This window comes from Haliaeetus albicilla, chromosome 7, assembly GCF_947461875.1.
Source record: "Haliaeetus albicilla chromosome 7, bHalAlb1.1, whole genome shotgun sequence".
Classification (NCBI taxonomy): Eukaryota; Metazoa; Chordata; class Aves; order Accipitriformes; family Accipitridae; genus Haliaeetus; species Haliaeetus albicilla.
Genome location: NC_091489.1, coordinates 11047563 through 11064671, shown reverse-complemented (window position 1 = coordinate 11064671; position 17109 = coordinate 11047563). Strand labels below are relative to the sequence as shown.

Sequence of the window (17109 nt, the reverse complement as noted above, 5' to 3'; positions counted from 1 at the left end):
ACCACTTCTTGATGAGGTTGGAGTGAAAGCTGGTGCAGAAAGAGAACTGCACTGCCTGCTGTGACTTTCCATAAGCTTAGTCCATATCTCCCATCAGGATAATTACGCACAGTATTTTCTTCAGCCTTTGAACGAGCAGGGCCCTATTCTTCACTTGACTGCCTCTGTAACGTGCCACTGATTTTAATGAGATTGCACTAACTTGAAAGCAGAGCAATGGAGTGAAGATTTAGGTTCATAAGAAGTAATCCAGGTGCACAGCATAAAGATGCCGCCACGGTTTAGTTAGCCTCCTAATGAGCAGTGCAATTTTAGTAGGTGTGTTTTCCTCCTTGGAGATCTATGGCCATGCCTGCAGGAAGCAGGACAGAGGTTGGCTCACAGGAGCACATGCTTTGGCTCTGACTTGTGTCCCCTGCCAACCCACTTCAAAGCTAGCTCGGGCTGCTGGGACGCGGGGAGGGGAGCAGCGGTGGAGGGGATGCATGACAGCCTAGAAACAATACTCTCTTTTTTTTTTTTTTTAACTACCTTGCCTTTGGGCATCCTCTGAGGCCCACCTAGAGGGGAATAGGCTGGTTCATCTGCAAGCCATCCGTACAGGGGTGAGAATAAACATGGGTAGGCTGCAATGCAGTGACTCCCAGACCCAGGTCCAACGTCCAGATGGGGCAGAGCGGCATCATGCAAGCTCCATGCTGGTGTCAGTGCTGGAAAGAAGGGTGTCTGTGGCCTTGTGGTCATGCCCAGCTGGGTTACCCTTCCTGTCTCGCCATACCTGTGTGGGCATCAGCTGTGCTTGGAGAAGCAGCAGCTGTGGCTGGTTGCATCTTCAACTTAAAGCTCTGTGTATGTTCCCTTGTGTGGAAGTCTCTAAAGAAAGCTTTCCCTTGGCAGCAGCTTCACAGAATATGAGAAAGCCACTGAGATTAAGTCGGTCTGAGCAATTTTTTTGTCTTATTCCATGTTTTTATGAAACCATCAGAAATTTCAGATAAACGGAGCAGTGCTAGCAGATGATCTCATTTCTTCCTACCACCATGGTGGGTTTTACCATGTGCATTTGTACCAGGGGTCAATTCTTTCTCGTAGAAACACACGTACAGATTATGGCTCAGAAGTGGCAGCTCTCAGCTTGGGAATCCATATATTTTACAAGAGGGATAATATCCATCCTGGCACAAGCTTTGTGTTGGTGCCTTTTTTGCTGTTGTTGTGCCTTCCAGTAGCCCCGCACCCCCGACAGCCTTTGAACTGTTTGGGGGATGAGCAGCAGACTGGGACACCGGAGGGCAAAGGGGAGCCGTGCTTTCCAGGAGCTTGCGCTGGAAGGGCCTGTTGAAACCCATGGGTTTGCCCTGGACACCAGTGACGGATGGATCCTGCCCATGCAGGCAGATATACCCACACGTGTGTGCCCTTGGGTCTGCCCAAGGAGCCGTGGAGTCGCTCAGGGGGATCCTGCTGCCTCGGGAATCTCTCAGGGGATCCTTTCTTCTCCTACCTTCTCCTCCTGCACTCAGAGACAGCGATGTGGTGGGCTTAAAGCCACTTTCTCGCCACGAAGGAAAGCGTTACCTCTTGTGATACCAACGGGCTGCTTTAACGTTGTTTAAACTGTGCATCTGGGGCCGATGCAGTTAAAGGCCCTGGGCTTTGTAGAGGCGGCTGTGAGAAGTGCGTAAGGATGGTGCACGCGTGCAGGTGGAAGTCAGGGGTGTCCCAGGAGAGACGTGGCTTCCAAGGATTCAGCACCGTGTGGCAGGTTTCTCTTCTGTGGTGTCCACGACTTCTCTTCAATGGACGGTGTATTTTCAATGCATGCATAAAAAAGCAGCATGAGTCAGGTGGCCCTGATTTTAAAGAGGAGACTAACTAAAATTTTAGGTCTGTTAGGTTTGTGGCAATGTTATGTTTGCTCTTTACTTTCCTGACATGGTTTTGAGGTGCTGTAAGCTTCATTTTAGACTGTCAGAAACACAGAAGTTACCTCACTTTTGAGTAAATAAAGAGTGTGAATATGAAAACAAGAACAAACTGGAGGTGCAAATGATGTGGGGACTACAGTCATGAACACATTGTGGAAAGCCAGAAGCTTTGAAGGGGTGCATTTTCTTCCAGACAATGTCTTGCCACGGCATGAGTTGCTTGGTGTGGGTTCATGTTCTGATTTCTTAGGCAGGTTTCCTTCCCATCACTGCACTTCTGACTAGGGCTAGAGAACAGGCTATACAAGGATTATCTAGAGGAAAACAAGCTCAGTTAACTTTATCCTGTGCTTTTGTCACATTTGTGATTGCAGTCAGATTAAATTCAGACCGCACCACTTAAAACACCCTTAGGCTCTGATTTCTCTAAGAAACAGGGCTTAAGATGTTGTAAGTTGATATTTGTGCTATTTCTCCAATTGAATATCCACCAAAGCCAAGGAATGTGAGTTTCTTGCCCGCTAGGAAAGGTCTGAGCCTCACCGGAGCCGCCAGCCGAGACAGCTGTGAGTCCTGCAGGGTGATGCAGTGTCAGCACTGGGAAACCTCAGGTGCATCTCGGGGGACAAGCACTAGTATTCCCTCCTTCCTAAGGACGAGGGACTGAAGGGATGTGTGTGGAGGAATCTGTTGGGATCAATGGCTTTATCAGGCCTGTTGACAGCTCATGCTACTCCTTTTTGTCATATGGATGGTGTAAAAGAAATAAGTTAGCTTTGCTATGAACTTGCTTTTCTGTTAAATCAGTGAGTCCCCTTCTTGCAAACCAAATTTCCAGTGATAGGCATGATAAAGGAGAGGTTCCCACTGAAGCCAGGGAGCTTTGGGTCAAACCTGGAGTACCACAGAGGCCCAGTCCCTCCTTACCCACTTCCATTTTTAAGCCCAGAAAAGGTTAGACTTAAAGTCAGTAAACAAAGAGTGAAAGGATACCTGCATATACATTTGAAACTCACTCAAGTATTAAAGATTTTACATGTATTTGTTATCAAAAGCTTAAAGGCTGTAAACCTAATTCTGCTGATGGTGCCACCTAATCCAGCTGTGCTCTCGTCCTGCCACTGTTCGCTGGACTCTGGAGGAACAGCCCGTGTCAGAGTTGTGGCTCTGTCCTGCATGGGAAGACAAATCCTTACGTTGTCAGTTGTTTTGGCAGTACCTCTGGCCAATGCAGTTAAGCCATGTCAAAGAGAACACTACACCAGAAATAAAATGTTTTTGCCAGATGAAGAGCCTCAAATACTTCAAATGTAAGCAAGCTAATAATATCAGGACCTTGAAAGATGCATTGAAGAGAATCCCAAAGGAAAATTAGAAGGAGAAGTTCTAGAAAGAAAAACAGAGTAATACCAACGTGACTTACTATTACCACCAGCCAGGTGGAAGAGATGTATGTAGACAAAGGGATAATTCGAGTGGCAATTTTAAAAGTCACTTTCCAATACTGCTTTTGAAGTAGGCAGTTTTAAAAGCACTTCCGAAATGGGTCTGCCAAATGTTCAGCTTTTTCCATTTTTTATTAGGGAGTGGAGAATAATTAAAGTTTTTATGACAAAGTACATTCTTCACTAAATGTCGCTCCATTTTGCATTAACAATTGAAGATTTTATTGTAGAAGGGTTACAGCTCTATATACTGTACCTAATTTTACAGTCTATGCTATATCCATCCATCTCCATCTCACTGCCTTATGCTTGGAAGTTTTCAGGAAGCCTGGTGCTCGAATGGGTTTCATGTTTTATTCTCCCAGAAGTGGCTGCTGAGTCGAACAGTGGGCTGTAGTTCTCCAGGAACTGAAACAGTGGTTTGATGCAAACCATGTGTTTTGGAGCCTGGGCTGTACACTTTGCGTGGGTGGCAGCAGGGAGCCCCAGGGACCAGAACCGTGCAGCCAGGAGAGCTTGCAACCTTCCTTCTCAATTCTTCTGGACTGTTGGGGTGGGTTTTTTCTTCTCTTGATGGACCTGAAAGAGCAATGATTTGATGCCTCTGCCTCCAGAGTGGGGGTAGGTTTCAAAATAAGCTGGAGACAGAGGGTGCTACCAAGCTTTCAGCTGGGAGTGCACCAAAGAGCTTTGGATGAAGTCTTGAATCGAAGAACTCAAATGCATGTGGTGAGGGACATTTTTAAGTGCTTGTGAGACTAATGTCAATCTCCAACTGACGATCATAAGTGAAAAATACATGCTGTAGTGACACAGTTACGTAAAATAAAGCAAAGGGGCTTTTCTTAAGGCATAGCTCTCCACAGCATCTTTTGAGAAGAGTGTAGAAAGGGAAAGATGGAAAATACAAGCTTTCCTTTTTTTTAAATCATAATAGTGGTGCATCTGGGAGCTGTATGGCTCTGAATGGATGGCTTTTGCTGTTACTGCTGTGGGCCCAGTTGGAGGAACTGTTACCATGAATTTTTGGTTGCTTAGTTTATGCATGAAGCAAAGCACAACTTACGGAGTCTCAGTTCTCCCCTGCCGACTGTCATGTTTTTACCCCTTTGTCATGCTGGCTGTTTGTGAGATGTCAATGCCTTTTGTAGTTGTGATTCTGCAGGTAACCGGAGGTGCGCTTTAATCCATCCCTGTGTTTCTGTGCTTGGTACATGGTTGTTTTTGTCTGAGCATCTTGGCTGACAAGCCCTTCCCAAGGGATATGCTCAGGATGGCCACACTGATCCAAATGAAGCTTTTCCATCTCCTGCAATGACAGTTCAAGCCAACCAGTCAGACCTACAAGGTGGCAGGTTTAGGGGGCAGCTCTGTCCTCATGGCAGCTGACAAGGAGGATGTCCTGCCAGGAATGTGCAAACTAGATACCTGTCTGTCCTGGTTTCAGCTGGGATAGAGGTAACTGTCTTCCTAGTAGCTGGTACAGTGCTATGTTTTGAGTTCAGTATGTGAAGAATGTTGATAACACTGACGTTTTCAGTTGTTGCTCAGTAGTGTTTAGACTAGAGTCAAGGATTTTTCAGCTTCTCATGCCCAGCCAGGGCACAAGAAGTTGGCACAGGACACAACCAGGGCACCTGACCCAAACTGGCCAACGGTGTATTCCATACCATGGGACATCACATCTAGTATAGGAACGGGGAAGTGGGGGCGGGGGATCGCCACTCGGGGACTGGCTGGGTGTCGGTTGGCGGGTGGTGAGCAATTGCCCTGCGCATCATTTGTACATTCCAATCCTTTTATTACTACCATTGTCATTTTATTAGTGTTATCATTATCATTATTAGTTTCTTCTTTTCTGTTCTATTAAACCATTCTTATCTCAACCCACGAGTTTTACTTCTTTTCCCGATTTTCTCCCCCATCCCACTGGATGGGGGGGGGGGGGGAGTGAGCAGCTGCGTGGTGCTTAGTTGCTGGCTGGGGTTAAACCACGACACTGTCGTCTCTGCCTCACCTGTGGTTGCAGTGACTGTGCACTTCATTGTTTTGATGCTGGTGTTCTTTGTAGTGCCCATACCTGCCTGAGGAGCAACATGGTCACTGATTTCTTCTTGCAGTTTAAAGTTTTTGGCTGTATAAATACACTAGCAGAGTTAGATGAGCAACATCATGACTGGGAGCAAGATAGCAAGGGCACAGTCTTCAGGGAGAACAGACAGATGATTAAAACCCAATAAATCAATGGAAAGGAGTGACTTCTCTGTCACTGCACGTAAGTCAGTTCCAGGTCCCTGTAGGACATAGTATGGAGAAGCAATCTGACACCTTCTGTGCTTGTCCCTTGGGATCCAGCTTGGTTCTGCTAGCTCAGAGAGGCGCTGGTTGTTAATCATGAGATAATCATGTTTAGCTCAGGTACAGAAATCATATAGATGAGATAATCATGTTCAGCTTGAGGTAACCCTGGAAAGCTATAATCTTTAAGCAGAGAATTTCCAGAGGAAAAAGGGCAAACCTCCCCAAAAATTACCAAGGAAAGAAATGAAGAGGCTTAGAGTCACCAGTAGCAGATACGGTAAAGGGCATAACTAAATAATTTTTATTTAATTACCCCTGTACAACACAAAGGAGAGGAGCAACTCTTTAAATGGAAAACTCTATTTCTGGAACCCATGAGAAGACTTAGGATTTCATACAACACGTAGGGTATCTGTGAAACTTATTGTTGGTAGATAATATGGAATCAAAACCCGAGCAGTTGAAAAGGAAAGGTGTTTTTGTAACTTCCTGAATACATTGCATTGCCTAGGAGGTCTTAGGAATAGGGTGTGTTGTACAGAGTAGAAGACTGCTGGTAACTCCTCAGAAAATAAGTGGATTCAATGGGAAGTGCTCTTTGCAATGATTTTGCCAGTGCTCCTCGTGGGAACTCCAGCATCCATTTGGCATTACGTTTTTAGAGACAGCCCGTAGTGCCTCAGTCCCTGGGTGCTGTGATGTTTCTCCTTTCTTCTAGCTCTGAGGTCATGTTTTCTAGATCTCTTACTGTGTTTATACCTCTCCTCTTGACTTTCCTCAGTGGGCCTGTATCTTTCTTAAAACATAGTAACTGGCTATGGGACACAGTTCTTACAGCAGTGAATTTCCACTGCACAGTAGAATACAATAATCTTCAGTTGATCCGGCCAGAATTATATTGATTTTTTTGGACAACATCACATTGTTATTTTGGTTAATCTGTGAGCAGCTACAACCACCAGATCCTTGTCTTGAATACTACTGCTTTGCATGTCATTCTCCATTTGCTATTTACTTCTTTGTGGTGTCTTTTGATTTTTTCAATGTGTGTTACCTGTTCTAAATTTCATCTGAGTCACATATCTGTTTTATATCCATGTATCTGTAACTATAGGGAAATGTTAAGCTGGCAAGCACATGCGTATTGCTAGAATGTTTTTATTATTATGTGTATATCTTCGTTTTCACAAATGTTAGTGTTGAAAAGCCTTAAATAATAATAACATTCAGGAAACTCCCAAGTTAAAGTTGCAGTCTTGTCCCCACAGCAGTGCTGAAGTCTGTCCCAGAGGAGGTGGGAACGTCAAGTCCTCTGCCTGCGTTAGAGGGAACAGCCTAGCACTCTTCATGGTCTGGAATAGTATTTGGAATGATTTTTGCTGGTAACTCTCATAGTAAAAGTATGTACATCTATCATTTTGGATGCATCAGGAAAGGCAGGGAAGAAGCTGTTCTCCGTACAGATGCTGTGGCGTCCCACAGAGCCGTACGGCTTGCAGGTCTTCTGCCATGTCCTCCAAGCTTACTGGTGTCAAGCCATTAGGAGAATGTCCCGGTTTAGGGCATGTGTTTGACAATGGAGACCTGAAGCTTGCAGAGGACACAGACTAGTTTTGACTTTGAACAAGATTGCTCTGCCATTCATGGGATGAATGGAGGTAATGACCAGGGTCGTGGTGTGAGAAGGGGATCTGCGATGGAAAGTATTTTGAAATAAACTGGTTGCGGCCCCTTTGCCCTCCTGCCCCTATAGCAGAAGTGCTTCTCAATCCTCCTCCAGCTCAGCCCGGTGGTGAGGTCGGCCACGGTCAGGGCATCCCCATGCCTTTGCCAGCTGGTTTTGCCTGCTCTGTCCCCACAAGGAGCCCCCAGAGGTGATCTCACCCCAGTACCACCTTTCCTCCAACTCAGTGAAGAGGTAGGTGTTGGACAACACCCTGGATGGAAGCTTGCAGACCAGGGCCACGGCTGCAGTGTGCTCTCACAGCCCCTGCGGGGTGGCTGGGGTGTTTTACCGCAATGGTGGTTTGGTCACTGGAGAAACACTGACAGGAGGCATCCGAAGGCAGCGGGTGTGAGAGAGGAGGGTAGCCCAGGCTCCGTGGACCCCCTTCAAAGGGTGCTGATGCAGAAGGAAATCTGTGTGTGGATGTCAGCAGGAGAACGTGAAGCCTTCAACAACTCACTATTGGTTGTTCTTAAGTAATAATACATGTATTAATCGTGTAGAAATACGTTGTTGAGTTTGGAAAATGCCCTAGTCCTACTGTGCTTAGCATTCAGAGGGCTCTTCAAAGGGAGCACTGGAAACTTCTGCTGATGCTGTCAATTTAAAGAATGTCCTCTGGATGCCAGGTAACTCCTCTACGGATGTATAATGAATCGCTTTGCTTAAATCAGACATTACCATTGGATACTGGTCCTCTGCCCAAAACTCCTGGCCAGAGCCCGGTGAATTATGGCACACTTTCCATTGTGCTTTGCAGGAACTAAAGCGTTCCAGTCCTCGCTTTCTGCGCCAAGCAGAAGTGTGTGGAAATGTGCTGAGCGATTATTTTTTTTTTTTCTGCGAGAAACAAAGGATTTATGTGTCGCTTGCCTCCACTGCTTTAACTGATTGGCTTATTTCCAGGAGGAGATCTGATGCTGAGTGTATAAATTAGTGGCATTTAAAAAGTTGATTAGCCCACATAGGAACAAGGTTGACAGTGCATTTTAAAATGCTAGGGGACCTACCAACCTGGTAAGCCTGAGGCTGGCTTTGTTCTCCCATTTCAGTCCTACTTTCTCTGATCGTACACTTATGCTTTTACACGTGTTAACTGCTGCAGTGCTATAAAGATCCCCACTAGACCTAGTGCTATGCTCTGTGCCATGGCTGCTCTGAAGTAAATCACTGAGCCCAGAGTCTTCTGGTGTTAGAGCCGTCAGCACATCTCGGTTCAGAGGGCCACATCAGCACTGTTTGAGCTGGCTCACCAACTGCAGGAAATATCTTTGCAGAGTGAACTCTTCTCAGGATGGACCCGATCCAGCTCTCATTGAAGCTGGTGGAATTGCTTCCATTTTCTCAACGGAGCTTGGATCAAACCATCAACTTAAAAAAAATAAAATCCATTAATACTTTGCCAAAGTGACATGGTGCATTAATTTTTGGGTGGAAAACAAGTATTGTCCTGTGGTATTTTGTCTGTCCTCTTTCTTCTTTACTTTTCTGCTGATGTGGCTTTGGGATAGCTGTATGGACATAGGTAACAGTGAGAGTATGTGAAGGTGAGGAGCAAAGCAGCCACCCCTGTGTGGATTGCTGGATGAGAAAGGTGGGATGTTCTCTTTCCCTTGTGCCTCTCAGTTATGGTAAAATGCCATTTTTCTTTTCCTGTTCATGAATAACAACTGGATTGAAAGTCTTGAGTTGCACAAAGGACTACAGAGCTTTAGGCACCTGGCTCTGCTAGTAAAGCTCTGCTTTCTCCTTTTTCAAATACACTCTATTTCATAACCTATTTCAAATCAGGTGAAAAAATAAAATGGTGTATTGGAATTCTCCCAACCCTTAAAGCCAATGCACAAAGTGATTTACCTGCTGGAAGATGGTAGAGCAGCATGTGGAAAACAATGCCCATTGCGGGCATGAAGAAGGGATGGGTGATCATGTTGCAAAGTATTTTTGAAAACAATAAACTGTTTTTCCTGGCTGGCCACAATAAAGCCCTTGGTACATGAATACTGCCACCTGAGCGTGGGGCTTTCCCCCCTTGGCTTCCCTGGTGCCTCCTGCGGGGCGGGTGTCCCTCAGTCTTTCTGCACTCCTGGGCAGACGCCTGTCTTGGTTTCGCAAGTTGCCAAACAAGGGCAATTGTAGAGGTGCCCTAGGATGTGTTTGCCATGTGTGCTATGAACTTGAGCGTCACCGCTCAAGCAGTTGCATTTAGGAGAGGCTGACGCAATAGGTTTTAGGAGCGTGGATGATTTACAAAGGGTCTTACCTCACAAATGAAATTAATTTTAGAGGTGCCAGCTGAAGAATCAAAAAGTAGTGCCTCTTTTTTTTCTGTTTGCTTATTTGCTGTCATTTTTTGCTACAAGTACAGCTGATAGCTTCATGGTGGTAGGGCTTGGACACTTATGAGAGTACACGGTATACAGGAGTGTAATATCCCAAAGAAATAGCTCAGAGATCTAGGAACCACAGTTGGCTGAGGTACTTTTCCAGCCCTGGTGGTGGGTTTTGGGAGGGATGCTGCACAACGTTCGTAAACTGAATTGCTCAGCTCTGAAACTGGATTGCTTTTGCAGATTGGCAGTGGATTGGCAGTGGTGCAAGGTTATTACCTCAGAGGACAATTGGTTGTGCTTAGGGAGCAGTTAAGGACTTCTTAAGACAGGGATCTACTCTTTGAGGATGGTGAATGAACTCAGCAGTTTGACACATTTAATTTAATTTTCCATACTGTTTGGTAAAGCAGCAATAGTCTCAAATCCAGGGTACAGAGTCAATCAGTGTCATTTGATGCTTAGAACTTAATTTCAAAAATAAAAATAATAATAAAAAACACCCTCTTCCGCCCCAACAAAACAAAATAAGCAAAAAATCCCACCAGTTTGCTGTTGCAGTGTAGACTATGATGATTTTTGGTCAAGTTGCCCATGACAGGATTTCATTTGCCAGCTGGCATTTTTGGCCTTTTCTAATGAAGTTAGTTGATCGCTTTCTGATGAGTTCGTTATCTCTAAGCAGCTACAACTTCTCTCTTCAAGCTGTTGCTTTGCCCATGGCTGGGTCACTGTGCTTAGCCTCCCAGACTTCTGCCTGAAGTGAAAAGAGAGGTTGGTAGATGTTTATAGACTATATGAACGTTGTCTACTAACTGTGCCAAATATGTGTCCTCTCTGCAGCAGAACACATTTTATAGGCCCAGTTTTCCAGTCCTGAAGTAATGGCACATAGAAGGAAAATGTAGAAAAGTTTTTGCTGACTAGGGAAGGCAAAAGCAAACATTCTGTACCTAGACCTGTGGTGGTAAATTGAAGTCCCTGATTTTTTGTGACCTCATATTTCAACTACTTTTTTGCACTTATATCTTAATAGGTTTGAGTTGCTTGGGATATTTTTCCCCACACTTTTATATTGATTATTAGGGGTCAGTACTTCCCTTTTCTTCTGGAGCTGTTTTGTGTTTTCCTTTGCTAGATAATTGATGAGGCCCTCTGAAGAATCTGTGTGTTTTGGCAAGTGCAAGCTGCCTCCTTGTGTGGTTGTTTAGAGGATGTTTTACCCTCAGCTTAGACCTCATGCTTTGGGCTTACATCATTTGTAAAATGTTCTCCCACAGTCCTGACACGCACAGAAACTTTGGCAGTACTAGTGGACGTTTCAACTGCGAAAAGTCAATACCGAGGCTTTAATCAGCCCTGCATTTTGGGGCCAAGATACTATACACAAATTCCTGCAGCTGTAGGTAATGTTGGATTTCTACACTGAAGAGAGCATGAGGGAGTGACTCTTTCTCATTTTCCAGAACATAGAAAAGGATTTGATTTTATTTTAATTGTAGGTAGCTCTTTAGATGAGGTCTGAAGATGTTTACCAGTTGATTTAGTTTGGCCAGAGTGGAGTTCCAGAAAGCTGTTAAATCAGTTTTGGAACCAAAAGTGTAAAAAAACTTGGTGATGCTTACAGGAGCAAATAGTGGGGAGATGGGGAAGAATCAACCTCCAGTTCAGTCAAGCACTTGGTAGCTGTTCCTAAAATTCATTAGACAAAAAAAGGAGTTGGGAGTGAATGCATCTGAAGACAGCTTTTTCATTGCTACTGATGTGGGACCATGTCCAGAGTTTGTTGAAATCCAGCTGAGTTCCTGGTGTGCCAGAGTAGGTGTTAGATGGGGAGCAGACAGCTGCAGTCCCGTACGCTTTCATAAAGGTCATCTCCACTGTCTCTGATAGGAGGGACCACAGGCGCTGTAGTAGCTGTCAGCTGTGCAGCTTTCATGCTGATCCAAAATCTTGTCTTGGGACCTGTTAGGGCCATCTTCCGCTGAGGATTCAGGCAACCTGCCCAAGTTTAGACCATTGCAAAAGGTAGGGAGAGATGCCTGGCAGGATCAGACTGCAGCCCAGGGAAGCGGTGGAAATGTTCCCTGCTGCTCAGGTGCCCTAAAAGTGACCGGTGTCCTGGGCCATTTCTGGATGCCCATTTATGTGCTGGGTGGGACTCAGCTGGCCTGGATGGAGCTGTGGAATTGATGCTGGGAATGAGCAGCAGTGCAATGTATCCATCCTGTGACTTGGGGATGTGTTATGCCAGGTAGAGAGCAAGATATTGGGGCTTCTGTTCGTGCTTGGTCCTCCTGTTGGTAAATCTACCACTTCCTGCATCACTGGGAGTGCAAACTCCCAGATATAACCTGATGTGTCTTTTCTCCCCGTGGGAGGATGAGATTTTGTTTACAAATCTCCGCTCCGCTGTTGCTGAGATCGGTGTACTTGTACGCCTGGTGGATATCTGGGAGCTTCTCTTGTTGCTCAACCTCCCCAGTCCCAGGGTTGTCCTCCCCCTGGAAATCCAGGCTATTTCCTGAAGCCAAGACGAGAGAAGGGGACGAGGGCAGGAGAGTGCTCAGGTGCAGGGGCTGTGACAGCGGGGGCAGTGCCTTGCTGTCCCACGGGGGACTTAAGGAGTGGGAGATGTCCTGACCGGGGAGGGCCGGCCCTACGGCGCGGCTGAGCCCGGCGGGACAGCAGCCCCGCACGTGTTTGTACGAGGTGGCCTGAGCTCGGCTTCACCTTCTTCCTCTGCGTGGCTTTGCCAGGGCCTTCAGCCTTGTCCCAGACCAGGCTGATGGCGCCCGGGCTGCGAGCTGCAGCGGGGCGGGCGAGCTCCTTCCGCTGCTCTTTGGTTTTAATGAGAAATCCCTTTCTTGTCGAGGCTGGCACGGAGTTCGCACAAAAATACTGGTTTTGATGGATCAGCAGTTACCAGGAAAGCCATTTAAACCATTCTCTGTTAGCTCCGTCCTGGATGCCTTCAGGTTCCTGCCGGTCAAACTGTGACAAGGAAAGATAAATGCAACCTGGAGCTAACTAGTGAAATGGCAACAATGGCCAGTAAAGTGTGCTGCTACCATGAGGAAAGTAATCAAAGCCTTAGAAAGCCCTGGTTTTAAAATCTCCACTGATCCCCTGCATTCAGCATTATGGTCGATAAACTTCTCTTTGCCTAAAGCCACATTTGTTTTAGATTGAATTCTTTCCATATGGCGCTCTGGCTGGGCTGGTTCCTTTTGTATCTTTTGTCCCTTAAAACTCTCTATTTAATTGCAGTTGGAAGCTGTGACTTTGACTGGGGGAGCAAAGCTGATGGGCTGCAGCATCCCTCCCGGCCGCCCCGGGCCGGCGGGGATTCTATGAACCTGCTTCATTCTATGATACAAGCTCTCATCCTAGGCAGCTGGTGCAGCACTGGAACAGGTCCACAGGAACGCTGTGCCATCTCCGTCCTGGGAGGTTTTGAAGACTGAGCTAGGAAAAACCAGGCTGGCCTCACACAGTGTTGGAGACAGTTTGTCTTTGAGCAGGAGGTTGAGAAGAGGCCTCCAGGGGTCTGAATTTTGCCCTCTTCCAGTTCTCCGTGGTGGTGCTGTGAATGAAGGCTGTGTGCCTACATGATCAGTGACTAAGGGGCTTTTGAAATCTGTGTTGAGCAGCTGCTCAGGAGAGCAAGAAAAAGAAACCGTGTGGGAGCAGGTGGTTTTTTTAATAGAGTGCGTGACTGAGAACATTCCTTGAAAAGTGGTCAGGGAGCTTCATGAGAGCAACCATATTTATTGTATAGCAAAAAGCATTTATTGTTTGTTAAACACTTAGGACCAGGTCCCCTGCTGTGATCCAGCTAGTATGCACTGCTCTGGCAACACGAAGTGTCTGTAAAACCAGCTTAATTGGCTGATTAAGCTGGGTTTATAGCTGCTTAGTTTTGCTGGAGTGGTGAGGAGCAGCCAGAAGAGAGAAGCTGCTGAAGTCCACGTGTTTAAACTGATGATCCATCTCTCTGTAGGCAAAATAAAAAGGCAAGTTTTACCATGCTGAGCTGCTGCTCAGTGTTTCAGTAGAAGAGCGGAGTTCCCTGGGAGTGCACGGTTCTCTGCCTATGTTATACACCTCAGCAGCACTGAAACCTTGCGTTTCTCACAGGGATTTCAAGAGAAGCTCTGCAAACAGCTTTGAGAGCCACTATGATCCCTTCCAAAAGGTAATTTAATAGAAGATCATTTGTTGGGAGTGTGTAAGAAGATGCAACCTTGTCAGCAGATCAAGACCAGTGAGCAGTTTGGTTATAGAAGGTGTCACTGAGCAGAAATATTGAAAAAGGACCTGCTTTTGATGTATGTAGGGACATGCAGACATCAGTACTTAAAGTAACATGTTTAAGTGCTGTCATGAGCAAATACGAACTCCTGAACTGGTGCTGGAAAGCAGACCTCACTGTTGCTCTGATGGGGTGCTTTGGTGCATTGTCTTTCGTTGTCTGTCCAGGTCTCTGGCAGCTGTTGCTGTCCCAGCCTCTTGTTCTCTTGACATTGCTGTGATTGCCATGACTGGCTGAGCCAGTGAGCGAGAGGGTTTGAATACAGCGTGTAACCTCTGTGCTGGCAGGTTCACACAACCCTGTGCTTGGTGGAACGGTATTGCTAGAAGAGACTGAGAGAGTCCTGCTTTGAGTGCAAAATGTAAAAGATAAGAGGCAAAAAATCACTGCAAGTGTGGGAGATCTCAATCCTGGCTGGTGCTACCAGCACCTTTCTTCCTGCTGTCTGCTCTGCTTGCTGCCTGCGCGCTGGGATGCTGCAGGTCATATGCAGTGGAGAATGCCACGAAAACTGGAGATGCTGTTCAGAGCAACCAAACTGGTTGCTTGAGTAATCCTTGCGTCAGTGTCACTTCTTAAAAGAATGCTGCCAACTTGCCAGCAAATGTAAAAATAAACGACTTGCATAAGGTACCTGTTACAGTGCTGGATGCTCAAGGGATCGTATACTGGGAATTTGGGAAGTCAAGAGTTGAAGCATGTGCAGAACAGACCTGTTAAATACAAGGCTGTCAGAGGGCAGAACCATTAGTGATGGGTTTAGGAGAAGAGAACCTGCTTTTAATGTGGATTGCTTTCTAAAGAAAAGTTTAAAAATAGTGAAACGGTTCTGTGCTTCATTTTACACTGACCTTTAGCACTTGCCAAAAAAATAATGTACTGGTGTGCCTGAACTAGGGAAAGGGGATTTAAAAAAAAAAAAAAAAAAAGAAAAGATTAAATAGGAAAGCTACAAGACATCCCCAGTTTCTGGCAGGAGTCCTTGTATTATGATATGTTTTCATTTTTGGTGTCTTGCACCAGTCTGAAGAGCCTGGGAAAAGACACTGTTCGGTATTGTACATCCCAGTTGGAAAACTTGTTACTGCAGTTGGATTTTATAACAAAATTAAAAAACTATAAAATTATGCCATTTTTTCTGACATTATTTGATAGTTGTTCTCGCAACAGACATGTGGGCTGCTATACATGTCATGTGCTTCATAATTAACTGCGATGGGTTTTGTGTGTGTGTTTGCTTATTTTTTAAAGAGAAGGACATACCAAACAGACCTCTGAGAGTGCGCACCCAGTCTCCAGATGGCAGGTTATCTTTTCGGTGGAAGCCACCTTATGGAGCGGGCTTCAGGGGTCCACGCAGCAGATCCCAAGGTTACCTCCGTGGGTCTGGAGAGAGCAGCCGAAGGATGAGCTATGCTCCGCTGCTGCAAGAGCGACAAAACCAGGAAGCAAGAAAACTAGGTGAGTCGGATTTCCCTGATAGCATCTAGCTGAGCTAGCACACTTCTGTAATCCCCTGTGGCTGCTAGGTGATCACAGATCACATGTTGTTGTAGCCATCAAAATGACTTCTTTCTATAAATGAAAATGCTTACCATAATCACATTCTGTAACATGTTCTTAACAGAAAAATGCGATGACAAGGTAGAAAGTGTAGCAGAACTTGATGCTCTGTTAAAGAGACACCATGTGTGAGTTACTCATATTAATAGCAGAGGGAAGGGCTGGGGAGAAGAGCCATAGCTCAGATTCCCCTTGCATGCCATGGGGCTGCTCTGAAATCCATTGTTTCTTGTCCTCTTCTTACACTTTGTGTCCCTACGTTATTTCAGGCCAGTGGAGAAAAAAAATAATGCTTTAATTAAATGTATCCACACTTACCATTAGAACTGCTTTATGGGCTCCATACTAGTGTGTTACACTCGTATGTCCACATTCTCTCCAGTTCCTTCATGAGGTCCTGGTCACTAAGGGCTCCTGAGACAGTCAGGTTGGCCTCTTCTGTGCTCCCTACCCTGCCGTGCAGTGGTGGTTTACACTCGTGCCCTAGATCACCTGCCCTTGATTTAAAGGATTTCCCATCTAACCGTATCAATGGGGTTTGCACAGTTTTATTTCCCCAGAGGCTGAGCATTTCCCTTTCCACTATTTGTGTCACTTGCCTGTGTCGTGGCTGACCTGTCTCTGTGCTGCTGCCTGAGCTCCTCTTGCCCGAGCGGGCGCCAGGTCTGCACTCACCAGTCTTACTTTGCTCCTGAGCTGTTCAGGTGTGTTTGCTTGAGGTTAGGCTTCTTTCTTTCAAAATCTCTCCTGTAGGCTGGACGCCTGTCCCACAGATAGTCTGGTCTTGCGTTACAAGATGGGTGATGACTCCAAAATCACACGTGGCTGCCAGAATTCCTGGCTTTGCAATGTAAATGTCTATTCCCACTTCTGCTTTGTGGGTTTTGTATTAAACACACGTCTCGCTCTCCATTTCTCCAAAGGGAGGGAACTCCTCATTCACCTTTATCAGTTATTCCCCCTTTTCCTAACAGGAGTCTCATACTTATTTCTCATCCCTTCTCTAGTATTCACTTTTTCGTCTTTCTATGCACCACTCGCAGAGGGGACACTCTGACGTGTGTGCTGAGGTGACAGGGTCAAGACACGTACGTGTGGGAGATGCTCTCCTGTTTTTTTGATGCCCAGCATGTACCACTGCTCTGCAGGTTGAGAGCCTGTCCGGGCAGTACAGAAGTCAGTGGAAATCTTGTCACGGACTTAGTGGGAGTTCAGTAAAGAACTTAATCTTGATGAGAAATACTGTGTAACATGGTTCGGAGCATCTACTTCTTGTTTTCATTACTTTTATACCATGTTTTTTTAAAGAGGAAGAAAATGTTGTTTAAATAATCAAATTATCAGGAGAAGAAGTCAAGCATGGAATATAGGACTCTTGTAATGGTCTTTTCATGTTAATAATTTGCTTTCCTGCTTCTAAAATACTAACTTCACTGTTCTTACTGCATGCATATTGAACCCTCTGACATAAATGCTGTGACTCAGATTAACTTTCAAGGAA

The 17109-nt window shown here is 45.7% G+C and overlaps 2 protein-coding genes across 2 annotated transcripts in view; both read left to right on the top strand.

Moving 5' to 3' along the window:
* MRPL18 (mitochondrial ribosomal protein L18) overlaps positions 1-17109 on the top strand; it is a 643474-nt gene that overhangs the window by 342466 nt on the left and 283899 nt on the right. The gene's annotated exons all lie outside the window — the stretch shown is intronic.
* The window catches only part of FNDC1 (fibronectin type III domain containing 1), a 74952-nt gene that overhangs the window by 12864 nt on the left and 44979 nt on the right, over positions 1-17109 (top strand). The window contains exon 2 of the mRNA XM_069786914.1: positions 15297-15506. Coding sequence (XP_069643015.1) covers positions 15297-15506 — 210 coding nt within the window. The remainder of the gene's footprint in view (positions 1-15296; positions 15507-17109) is intronic.